This window comes from Nicotiana tabacum, chromosome 14 (genome assembly GCF_000715075.1).
Source record: "Nicotiana tabacum cultivar K326 chromosome 14, ASM71507v2, whole genome shotgun sequence".
In the NCBI taxonomy this organism is placed as follows: domain Eukaryota; kingdom Viridiplantae; phylum Streptophyta; class Magnoliopsida; order Solanales; family Solanaceae; genus Nicotiana; species Nicotiana tabacum.
In genome coordinates, this window is record NC_134093.1 from 65570091 (window position 1) to 65582652 (window position 12562).

General features: G+C 36.5%; 1 protein-coding gene across 1 annotated transcript; it reads left to right on the top strand.

The window, feature by feature from the left end:
- Window positions 1-1220: 1220 nt before the first annotated feature.
- On the top strand, window positions 1221-10557 carry LOC107779285 (prefoldin subunit 3-like). Its single transcript, XM_016599677.2, has 6 exons — window positions 1221-1437; window positions 4621-4678; window positions 5691-5762; window positions 9380-9499; window positions 9599-9700; window positions 10192-10557. Exons 1-6 carry the CDS (start codon window positions 1313-1315, stop codon window positions 10267-10269), a joined length of 555 nt encoding a protein of 184 aa, XP_016455163.1. The 5' UTR covers window positions 1221-1312; the 3' UTR covers window positions 10270-10557.
- Window positions 10558-12562: the final 2005 nt, after the last annotated feature.

Sequence of the window (12562 nt, forward strand, 5' to 3'; positions counted from 1 at the left end):
GTGGATACATTGTCTTGTTAGGTGATAGTCCTATCAGCTGGAAATTCAAGAAGCAGGAAACAGTCTCCCTCTCCTCTGCAGAAGCAGAATACAGATCAGTAAGAAAAGTAGTTGGAGAACTAATCTGGCTTAAGAGACTGCTAGAAGAACTGACAGTTCCTTGCTTACATCCTATCTCAATTTTTTGTGATAGCCAAGCTGCAATACATATGGCAAGAAACTCAGTGTTTCATGAGCGTACCAAGTACATAGAGGTGGATTGTCATTTTGTACGAGACAAGTTACATGATGGCCTCATTACTTTGCATCACATTCCCACAGATGCTTAGCTAGCAGACATATTTACGAAGGCCTTAACAGGGATCAAACATACTTCTTTTCTTGGCAAGTTGGCAGTGAGTTCCTCACCTCCAACTTGAGGGGGGTATTGAGAGTATTGTAGATGTATTTATGTAGTTGAGGGTATTTTTATAATTAGTAGTTGAGGGTATTTTCGTAATTAGCTAAACATAGTATGTGTATATGTACAGTACAATACAGATATACTTTTCACTTTTTCTTTATGAAAAGAGTCGGTTCTCTCTCTCCAGAACCTTCCGCCATTTTCTCTTCTTCTCTCTCGTTTGTTCTCTGCGAGCTCCGATCACCACATCAATGGTGGTTTCTGCTCGTATCTAAGTCTTTGTTTTCGACAGTAGTACTGATTGTTGAAGATTGGATGAATTCCTACGAAGAAAGGAGCTCTAAGGCTTGTCCATTTCTATGGGAAAAAATGTGGAGAAGAGGTGAAATATGCTGCTGAACCTATCCATGGATGAAAAGGGTGATGCAATGGTTACTAAAATGAAAAGGTAAAAGATGGAATTAATTAATATACTAGATAGAAGAATGAGTGTCAATAGTTTTTATTTATATTTTTATTTATTTGAAGGAGCATGAGACGAAGTTGGTAGCAAAGAAATGATTTCATTGATTAACAAATTTTATTTTATTTTTTTACTATAATTTGTTAAGTAATCGTACAACTACATTTATGAAACTCCCTTATTTTTTTCACATGTCAACTTGTAACTCTATCAATAAGTTCGGATAAATTTTGATCATCTCTCTTCTAGAGGAAGTGAAAATTCTTGTATTTATTTGGATAAAAGAATTTTATATCATACAAAAAATAAAAAAGAAATGTCGTCGCATTAACACTAAACGACGACGCCTCTATCCCTGTTCAACTATTCAGGGTTTTGCCGCTCCAACTAAAAAAAAGTGAGAAAAACCACAAGAGAATAATCACCGCGAAGGAATCTCTACGGAGATGGCGGCAAGTGGTGTAACGGAGAGAAGGGGAATACCGGCGGCAGCATTTGTAGAAGACGTACAGTCGTATCTCAATGAATCTGCTCTCGATGTCAACTCTGCTCTTGCCTTCCTCCAAGAAAGGTAAGTATATGATTTGTTTCCTAGCTAATTTTATTGTTTTTATTACTTGAGATCAAATCAAGGTCAGAGATTACTTGTACTGTAGAGTTTTAAATTCAGCTTATGAGTCTTTTTTTTTGTTTTCTGTTTTGTATTGTTTACTTAAATTCGGAGTTGGTTGTCTGCTATGATGTTAAAAGTTTCAATCTTTAGGGATTTTAGGATTGCTTGAAAATGTCATTTACATATATTTTCGGTGTGCTGGAGTGTTTTGGCTTGAGTATATGAGTTCCTTCTTTTTATTTACTTCAGGGTTTGCTTGATTAGATATTACTCAGTTGTTTTCTATGATGTGAGAGTTCGATTCTTTGGGAATACTAGAAATGCTGGGATATTTGTTGTGACTTAAAGTTTGAGTAAACCAAGTTTGGTGGCTGGGTATAATGGAGAGATTTGACTTCAGTTTAGGAGCTTCTTTGGTTTTTGTTTTGTGTTAATTTTTCTTCAGGCTTCCTTAATTAGAAAATAGTTCTTTGCTATGATGTGAAAGTTTCATTCTTTAGGGTACTGGAGATTGCTTCTATATATATATATATATATATATATATATATATTTATATTTTTTTTTGAGAATGGTAATAGTTTTATATATAGAAAAGTGCACTATACAAGTTGTAAAGTGACCCAAAATTACATAGTAAAATACAAGAAAAGATCCTATCTGTCTGCCTTCTTACAAATAGTCTAGGACTTCAAAAATAGATTCAGCATCTTCTAAATATTCTTGCTTACACCAAAAATATAACAGCACTAAACAATTCATCTTCAGCTTTTGTATGGTGCTATATTTGTCTTCAAAACACCTCTGATTCCTCTCTTGTTGGGACAATCCTCCCTCTCTCTTTCTGACTTGATAAATTGCCATCTCTGCTCCAACTAGTTAGCACATCAGTTATTATCCCTGGCATCACCCACTTTATTTCCCTCAAGCTGATGAAACTTTCCCAAAGCTGGTCAGTCCATTTACAGTGTAAAGAGAGGTGGTTGATTGTCTCTGCCTGATTTCCACATAAGTAACATCTAGAACCTTTCTGGTATCTCTTTTTTCTTTTCTTTGTTTTTCCCCCGTTTATTTACTTCAGGGTTTATATCACTAGAAAATTATTGTTTGCTATGATGTGAGAGGTTCAATCTGTAGGGATGCTATAATTGCCGGGAAATTTGTTATTACATAAATTTTGAAGCCTTTCTGTTTTTTACATCTTTGTTTTTTTCTCATCGCTACTGTTATTGCATGTTAAATACTTGTGAAGAAAAAGATCCATATAGGTGATACTTACTAGTTAGGAATAGGGTTAAAGATGACTATTTTTCTCATTATATATATATATATATATATATATATATATAATTGAACCTATTTTCACTATTATTATTTTATTTTGGCATGATGATAATATGAGTTGAGCTTAAACACCCAAGTGTGTGGCCTAGTGGTCAATGAAGTGGGTGAGAACCATGAGGTCTCAGGTTCAAATCCCAGTGGAGGCAAAAAATACTAAGTGATTTTTTTCCATTTGTCCATGCCTTGGTGGATAGAGTTACCTGATATCTGTTGCTAGTGGGAGGTGGCAGGTATCTCGTGGAATTAATCGAGGTGCGCGCAAGCTGGCCCGGATACCACAGTTATAAAAAAAAGAGTTATAAAAAAAAAGAGTTGAGCTTAAAGAAAGAAGTGAGGATTCATATCGCCGACTCCAACTTTGTTTGGGACTGAGGCGTAGTTGTTGTTGTACTGTTATTGCGTGTTAAATACTTGGGAATTGATGAGTTTTGGTTTCAGTTTATGAGTTCCTTCTTTATTTTCTGTCTATTTACTTCAGGGTATGCTTAATTAGATAAATAGTTGTTTACTATGATGTTAAAGTTTCTTTCTTCATGGGAAATTTGTACAGATCAAACACCTTGTCGTGGGAGTTACATGAAGAGCAGAGCAGATATAGGGGTAAAAATGAGCTCACGTACTAGGTTATAGGCAGCTGATACAGCATTGAATGGGGTCCTTTTTCTTTTTATAATTATGTTGAAATGGGGTCTTTGTGCTGGGCCGACTAATGATTAGGTTAGATTGAAGTATTCTGATGTAAACTGATTTGGCGCCCACTAAAAAGGTAATTCACTAGAGAGAGGTAGAGTGAAATTATTAGTCCAATGCAAGAAGAAAGCGTAGAAGAAGTGGAGTAGGAAAAGTAGAGAAGATTGGCATATTGGAGAATGATTTGCAAATCTGATCTACATCCATCTTTATTTTTTGATTACTAAATAAAATCAGTTTGATTACAGATATGGCAGTGTGCATCTGATCTTCCCTAATCTATGCTGTTTCGTTATTAGAATTCCATGCATTTTCTTGCTTTCTTACTTATTGAATATTGTCCTTCTAACCTTACATGACATAATTATTTCACAACCTGAATGAATAAGTATACCAATTACTGAGCTCTTCAAAAAGTTTTAGGTAACGTCAAAAAGATCCTTCTTGCACTTTTTAATTGGTTTGTGCTTAATGATACAGCATCATCTATCTGAAGGACCAAGCGAAACTGTTGCATGGGGTTGGTCTAAATTGTATAAAATTCCATAAATAGATGCAAGAGGTTTGATTAAAGATATCTTTTGCTCTATGCACCAAACAATTGTGGATGGAACCATGGTTATCTATGGTATCATCATATGAAGTTTGTGTTCTCATATTTGAAGACAACATTGTCCTTGCTGTCACAGACATTAGTTGCCTCTCTGCGTAGTATATATAATAATGCCCTATAAGTTGTAGTTCCATTGAATAAGGATTCTCACACTATGCTAATATCAATAGAGCGCTTGCGTTGCTTGCTTGTTCTTCTAAATGTTATAGGAGTATTTATTTTGAAATGATATAGTTAAATGGGAATTGTTTTGGACAAAATTGGAAATCTATAGTTTCTTGTGTTCATTTGTGATTTAACTCTGTACTATAGAACTCATATGTCATAATTTTTTTTAATCCTATCGGTTCTGGGTTGTTGGCTCTGAATATTTATCTACTAATAAGTCATAAGCCCCAGATACATACCAGTTAGTCCCACTTGAAAACTTGTGCAAGTAGCTAGTTACTTATGTTCTCCTCTAAATATCCAATGTATGTATGTCATCCATTTGCAGACTTCAGCAGTACAGAGTGGTTGAGATGAAACTTCTGGCTCAGCAGAGGGATCTTCAGGTACATGTTTGTGTCTTATTTCGCATTCAGTTCCATTCACAAGTAAGTCTCATCTAATGTGGACATTTGGTTGGTTCTTGCATTAATGTATTATCATAGTTCTTTTGAGAAAACTTGAGTGGAGAAAGTGTTCATCTTTCAGAATCTTTTTGGTTGATTCTTGTCAGAAGGTGCATGGGAAGTTTTAGAACCACACTTAAGTTTGGCGTATATTGCTGTTGATTTCCAGGAATGTTGTTAAGACTTAATGGTATGATTAGCCTTTTCATCAGATTGAAAGGAAAAATGAACTAATATGGTAATTCATGCGTTACTTTCCACATCATTTCAATTTCCCACAGTGTTCAGATAATTCATGCGTTACTTTCCGCATCATTTCAGTTTTCCATAGGTGTTCAGACTAATGTGTTATGCAAGAGGAATAAAGATTGTCCTTCTGCAATTTGTTGCTTCATGTCATAGCCATGAATAGGATACCATTCTTAAGCACATGCTCAGATTACTAGTTATTTGACCAACATATGAGGATTACGGTAATTACATCACTCCACAGATGAATGATGTTTTCTACAATTCCTGAAGGTTGGAATCTGCCTGACCTATAAAGAGAGCTTATGCGTGCAGAACTATAAAAATTGTTGGACTTCTCCACTTCTGCTAGCTTCCACGTGCCAGTATAGACTGCCTCATGCTACTAATGGGTTATTCTCAAATTTATTTTTAAAATAGAAGAGATTCTTCTTTTTGAGTGTGGAGTTTCGAAATGTATTAAACATATTGGTGCCTCTACAATTATTGGACTGTTTGTAAAGATTTGTGTTGTGATACTGATTAAACGATTGCCCTTGCATGTTTGACATCTTCATGTCATACTTTCATGAATGAAGTTAGATTCATGATACGATTGGTCAGAATCATACTGAAAATGCCTCAGTTTTGCTAGGTAATGCTTTCATTTTGTTCTACTCAGATTTGTGAAGAGTTTCTCTTATCCTTATTTACTCTATGCCAGGCAAAGATTCCTGATATAGAGAAATGCTTGGACATAGTTGCTAATTTGCAAGCTAAGAAGGGCAGCGGTGAGGTTTGTTCTAGTGCTGTGCTTTTAATTATTCGTTTTTATTTTTTATTTGTAAAATTTTAATAGAAGTCTCGCCACTCTTTGATACATGCACATTATCTAGTGGTTGCATCAAATCATTTTGACTACTATTAATTCAGGACAAAATAGTCTGTCTTTCAGTTAACTTGCCTGATTTCATGTTTGCAACATTTGAAAATGAATTTTCTTAAGTGGAGAAATAATAGTTCTATCATCCTTATAAAAAATAATAATCCTAGCTCTATCATCCTTATCAACCATAATAATTCTATCGTACAGTGGTTAGACAAATCAACATTTTTATTCCTTTCTTACAGTAGATAGTTCTACTAAGGTGGTGGAGACCATTTTTCCGTATTAGCTAAATTTTGGGACTTGAAGTGACTGCATAAGATACCGACTGGTGGATTTGGTAGACCCGATGTTCCCTTTTAATCCTGACAGTTAAATTAGCCTATTTCCATCTCTAACATGAGCCACCTTACCCATGGATTAGAATGAGGATGTTAATAGCGATGCAAGGATTCAATGAACATGAGCTGAAAGAAGTTCACGATTTGGTAGAGCTGCGTATTACTATATAATTTGTGTTTTCATTGGCTTGTGGCATCTATTGAATAAAGATGTTGTCAATTTGAATTTATGTTTACCTCAATAACGTTAGGTGAAGTGCACAAAGACCACCAAACTCTACACAGTTCCATTAAGGAACAAATCTTTTTGGCCAAATACATACACGGCCCCTTAAACTTGCCCGACATTTTCATTTAGAGACTTGATCTCGAGCTAGTACCTATTGACACCTCAACTCCTCCAAAAGTGTACCTATTAAACACATTTTGCTGACATGGCAAGGTATGCATTTTACACTCTTTGAGCACGTTCAATATCCATTTTTCTTTTTTTTCTTTCTGTTTCTGTTTTTCCATTCTTTTTCTTTTCCTCTGATTTGCTTGAGTTCGTTGACCCACCTTGGCAGAAACTTTCATGGCCGGCGGCAAGTTCGATGGCTTGCTTGCAAAACTTGCTTCTTACTTCTCCACCATAACACCACCATCAAAAACCTCATATCTATTTCTCCAATCTCCACCCATTTCCAGCACCACCATGATCAGCCACCATTAACATCTTTTTCACCATAGTCAGGTCCTTCCTATCTGCCATTTTGGTTTCAGTCATAATCATTGAGGGATTCGAACTAATCACTCTCACCTATACCCTTCTTCTCTAAGTGCCTTACAAGCTTGAGTCCCTGATTAATAAAGCATCAAGCTTGTCTGAGCACCATTGGCCTTGTACCCAATATCAAAATCTTCTATATATCAGATCTCTATTTCCCAATTTCTGCTTCCCAAGAACCCCATTTTTCGTATCGTTCATTGTAGTAACTTTCCGCCACCAGCTCCTCGCCGTGTTGGCCAGTATCATTCCCGCTCCACCAGTTCTGACACACAACACAACCACTCTTCCAGAAAACATTATAGGTATCTAGACGAGCTTGTATAGAAATACTGTGGAACTCTTGAGAGAAAGAGGAATTGGGAATTGGGACTGGGTCTGTTAGACAATTGATGAAAGTGGTAGAAGATGAACAAAGGGGAGAGGGATGAGGGTGGTTCTCTTGACATGTCAACTTTTTCGACGGGTATTTTTCTTATTGGTGACATTTTCCACTTCACATGCATTTAATTCAAGCGCTTTGTTTTGTCTATACACTATAAGCTGTGAAAGATGTGTTTAATAGGTACAGTTTTTGAGGAGTTTATGTGTTCAATAGGTACTAGCTCAAGTCTAGGTGTCTAAATGAAAAAGTCGGGCTTTAAGGGGCCGCTTATGTATTTGGCCAATCCTTTTTATTGTGCTATTGAGCTATCAAAACGTGAAATGATATCAATTTGACCTTTTTGGGAATTGCTTCTGTTTCTTTTAAGCTCCAGTAAAGTCAAGTGATATATTGGCATCTGAATTCACTCTACTTCTTAACGATGTAAAGTTACCAGGAAATCAAAGGAACTGTGGAAGAAAGTTCTTCCCAATGTTTTTAAAAGCGAAAAGTGCAAAAAAAAAAAAAAAAAAAACAAGGTCGAAGGCGTTGAAGCGAAAAGTGAGAACTAAAAGAGCATGCTTCTTTAAAACGAAGCACACAATGTATTGAAAATATGAAATATATCAAACATATATGAATTTAGTACTATAATAAAATTGCAATTAAAATAGCTAATTTCACTATCCAATATACGATAATGCAGGTATTAATTCAATTACACAAAACTAAGACTTAAAGAGCTGACCGCTTATTGTTGGGATCACTTTGCGCATCATTGTTTGAAGCGCACTCTTCTGTGAAGCACATTGCTTCACCCATGAAGCAATAACCCCTCGCTGTGCATCACTTGATCGCTTTAAGAGCCAAATGGATGGCTTCTTAACATTGTTTCTTCGCTACCTTTGCCTTTTGGGAACTGCCACACTACTGTATCAACTCATTTGTACTTCATTCTAGTCTCTCTCTTGCTGTGTTCACTACCACTACGGGGTTCTTCAACTATTGCATTCATTCCACCGTTGTTCGCTACTGCACCTGTGCAAAGGAAGGAGTTAAATTTATCTGAGGAATGCATTATTTTTAGCCTGTACCTACTACCTTCATTTATTTCTCTCCATCTCCTCTCAGAGTCACTCGCTAATTCTATTGTAGTTTACTTCTTTGCATTGGGCTCCAATACTGCTGGCTATTTGAGAAACATAGAAAGCTTTTATGCTCTTATACATAGTAAACCCTTCTTAGAGCTTAATTTAGCAATTTTTAAATGAATGCCCCTTCATTCCCCATCTACTACTATACTGTCATTTTGGATTCAGGGCCGAAGACTCTAATTTATCTCTCTATTTGGATGGTTTTTAATTGCTTTGTTATCCCAATATTATGTTTGCTGAGATGTTTTTGTCACTGCATAAAGTCTATTGGGATATCTTTTATATTTTATCGATCATGTTATTCAAATAGTTCTATATTTGTTTTCGAATGGATGTTCAATAAATGGCCACATTGCGGATACCATAAAAAAAAGGTAGCCTGGTGCACAAAGCATCCCACATTCACGCAGGGTTCGGGGAAGGGCCGCACCCCAAGGGGTGTGATGTAGACTTAGTGGCTGCTTCTACGGCTTGAACCCGTGACCTACAAGTTACGCGGAGACAACTTTACCGTTGCTCCAAGGCTTCCCTTCACTTTGCTGACACCATATCTTTAAGAATTCAATTTGTGTATTCTGAATGCTTAACTGATCGAAAATTGGAGAAACTTTTGTTAGTTGGTCTCTGGGGTACTTCACTTGTGAATTGAACAAGAATTGAACAAACTCTGGATGTGTATTCTGAAGTGTCCGGTACGGGTATGCTCAATTATAATAGCTCTTTTTGATGTATTTAGAAGGTTGAGGTACCATACCACTGTTACATCTGAACAAAAATGGGTATCAATGCTAATGAAAAATCTATGTAATAAAGTTAGGCCCCATTTATGTTTCCATAATATATAAATTATTTGACATATCCTGGCATTAAGTTTATTCCTCAGATTGGCTGCTTGGTTGCAGGCACTAATTGCTGATTTTGAAGTGTCAGAAGGGATATATTCTCGGGCAAGAATTGAAGAATCTGATTCGGTGTGCCTATGGCTTGGCGCAAATGTCATGTTGGAGTATTCATGTGAAGAGGTATCTGATTGGTTGTTGAAATGAGGCCCTTTTGTAGCCTTGAGTACTGGGATTTTATAGTGCTAATCGAGAGATATCATTGCATGTTTGATGGAGCAGGCTACCATCCTCCTTAAAAGAAATTTGGAAAATGCAAAAGCCAGCTTAGAAGTTCTGGTTGCGGATTTGCAATTTTTGAGGGATCAAGTGACAATTACTCAGGTCAGTTCTGCTTTAACTCTTATCTTGGACTGTAACTTAGGCAGTGTTTCGCTTGCAATCAATTGTCTCTAAATTCTAGTAATTAGTTTTTAATTACTTCTCACTTATGTTGCATATGCTAGGCAAGAAAATTGATTTGGTTTAAGCCCTCTGCCAAATAAATAATACTTTCTCCTTCCCAATTTATGTGACAGTCTTTCCTTTTTAGTCTGTCCCAAAGAAGAATGTCACCTTTCTTGTATTTAGAAACAATTAACTTCTCGTCTTGTCCGTGCCTAGTCAAACATTGCCACATAAATTGGGATTGGGATGGAGGGAGTAATAATTTTGCTTTGTGAATACCTGTGCATGTGCGTAATGCTGGAAGCAAGAGCAATTTCTGAAGCACAAGCTTTTAGTAGTTGCTAGTTTTGGTTCTTTTGTTTATTCTTCACATCTGCATAATTCCAGCCACCAGGTCTTTGCTTATTCTTTAAGCTGCTGTTTCTCAGGTCACGATTGCTCGAGTATACAACTGGGACGTGCATCAACGTAAACTTAAACCAGCTGCCAGTCCAAAAGAATCATGAGAAACATGTATGTTGGTTAATAGAAGTGGTGTGGTGCTCACTTTTGCTGCCAAGAGTACGATTCAGATCTTTCTTGTTCATCATTTTAGGTTGCTTCTTGACTCTCCTCTAGCAGGATCCTGAATTTGTTCAGACTGTCAATTGTTTTGCTTGTACCAATTTTGTAAGACAGCAAATATTTGTTGGTGAGTTCGTGCATTTACTAGATGGTTAGGATCTAAAATGTAATGATTCAATTGTTGCAAGGATTGTTAAATCATGGTATGACCATGTCTATGTTGTTTCTAACGGATTAACCTTGTTTGAGCCATTGTACTGCTGTATAATTTAAGCAAAACCAAGTCTTTGGAAGATGCTTCCTACCTTAAACTAGGAAAGAGCGAGATCTGTTTGAACATGTATCTGACTGCAGCTTTAGTCTGTAGAATGAGTCAGAGAATTCTTTAACTGCAACCAGCCTTATTCTCTTTTTTGATAAGCATGTATAATTCACCTGAGCAGCATGAAAGTGCCGATGATACAAAAGTACATAGGACTGTCTCTCTTCAACTCGAGGATTAAGTGAGTTCATCATTGTGTCATACAGTTTTTTAAACTGCACCAAAAAGCCAAAAACTGTAAACATCTAAACTTCTATCTTTCCTTCTGAGCATTTAGTGTTTCTTTCTCTCCGAACTTTGCAATGTATACAGAAGGTGGTAGTTCTAATAGAGAGTTCTATCGGCTTCCTATGTTTTTCCCTCGCCAGTTATTTATAAGCTTCCTTTAAGGGCCCTGCACTGCCCATGGTACTCCTAAGAGATGAAGGAATAGCTCCAGATTTGCTTTTAGCCCTTTCCATTTCTTGAAGACAAAGTAGAATCAAATGGTTTAATGCCTCAGTTGAATATTCACATATTAATACTATCTGCTACAAAATCTAATTCATTTGCAGAATATCCACAGTTAAACATGCTTCACGCATAACAGTCCTACCAAAGCAGATGACTTTTACAGGAGCTTTATACTTCTACAAGTGTTTACCACCAAAAGTTTGTAGAGAAATGACAGTAAAACCAATCCATTTTCCCCTTTCCAGTTCTGTAAGTAGAAGAAGAGCAAAGCTGCCCATTTCCCAATGATCATGGAAGTTCTCCTCAAGCCTATGTGCCTTAGGCCAGACAGAAAGGGGAAGGGGGAGTAATATACATATGAGTTGCCTTGACGTAAAGTTGTTGGTGGCACATGCTTGATTCTTGCTGTGAGTAGAAATGTTGTAATTGTACTCTGTAGCTTTTACTATTGATTGGATTCTGAAACAGATATGCATTTCTGTCCTTGGTTATTGCTGAATATTATCTGGCAGCGTGGTCTTTGAAATTGTCCAAAGTCATTTTCATTAAAGAAAAAAGGTGCATTGATGATAAGCAAAGCATTGAGACTCTGTTTAGCATGTTGTTTCACTAAGTAAATTAATGTTTTATTGTACTAATATAACCTATCTTCAGTAAGTAAAACAGTATTCTATACCAGCTGATTCTAATTTGAAGGCTAAGAGACAAATTCTTTGATACCTGTCATTGTTTCTGTTTTTCCTCTATTCTAATAGCAGCATGTTGTGGCTTGAGTTCTCACACACAGTCAAGATTATGTGCTTTGAGACAGCTTTATTTTAAGTATGTCTTTCTGCAACATCAGAAAACCCTGTCTGGTGCCATTGGGGGTTGGGTTGGCAATGCTGCCAATGCAGCTGAACTAACAGTATGTTTGACATTAGAATTTGAGAAAGGAGATTAATAAAAAGGTGGTTCTTGGCATTTGTGCCCACACATGGAGATGGACCCTCTTACCTTCTTTTTTATCTTGTACTACTACTACTACTACTTGATACTCTTTTTTGACTTAGTAGTAGTAACTGTCTATTACTTGGGATAGTGTGGGAAGGATCTTTGTAGGGCTTCAAAACTCCGCGTTGACAAATTGAATTGTAACATAGAACAACTTGCTTGGCATCAGACTTGAATACAATGCGCTCTGTGGTTTTCCATGATAGTGAAAATATATTCTACTGTGGTAATTAGATTTGGTTTTGGTTTTACTCTTGACAATTTAGGCACCTAAAGGTATGACCTGACGGTCAATAATATAGGTAAAAATCATGGGAAGACATAGTTCAAGTTCCAGCAGACACAAAAAATGCTAGGTGTTCTCCCATTTGCTATGTTTTGATTTGCAGAGTCAGCTGAGATCTGTGCTGGTGAGAGGTATCAAATACCCGATAGAAAGTCTAGGTATCAAATACCTGAGATCTGCC

Bases quoted from the DNA above. Each gene is read 5' to 3' on its own strand.
- LOC107779285 (XM_016599677.2), top strand. From the start codon at position 1,313: ATGGCGGCAAGTGGTGTAACGGAGAGAAGGGGAATACCGGCGGCAGCA. The intron at 1,438-4,620 runs GTAAGTATATGA...ATCCATTTGCAG, and splicing joins CTTGCCTTCCTCCAAGAAAG to ACTTCAGCAGTACAGAGTGG. The intron at 9,500-9,598 runs GTATCTGATTGG...TTGATGGAGCAG, and splicing joins TGGAGTATTCATGTGAAGAG to GCTACCATCCTCCTTAAAAG.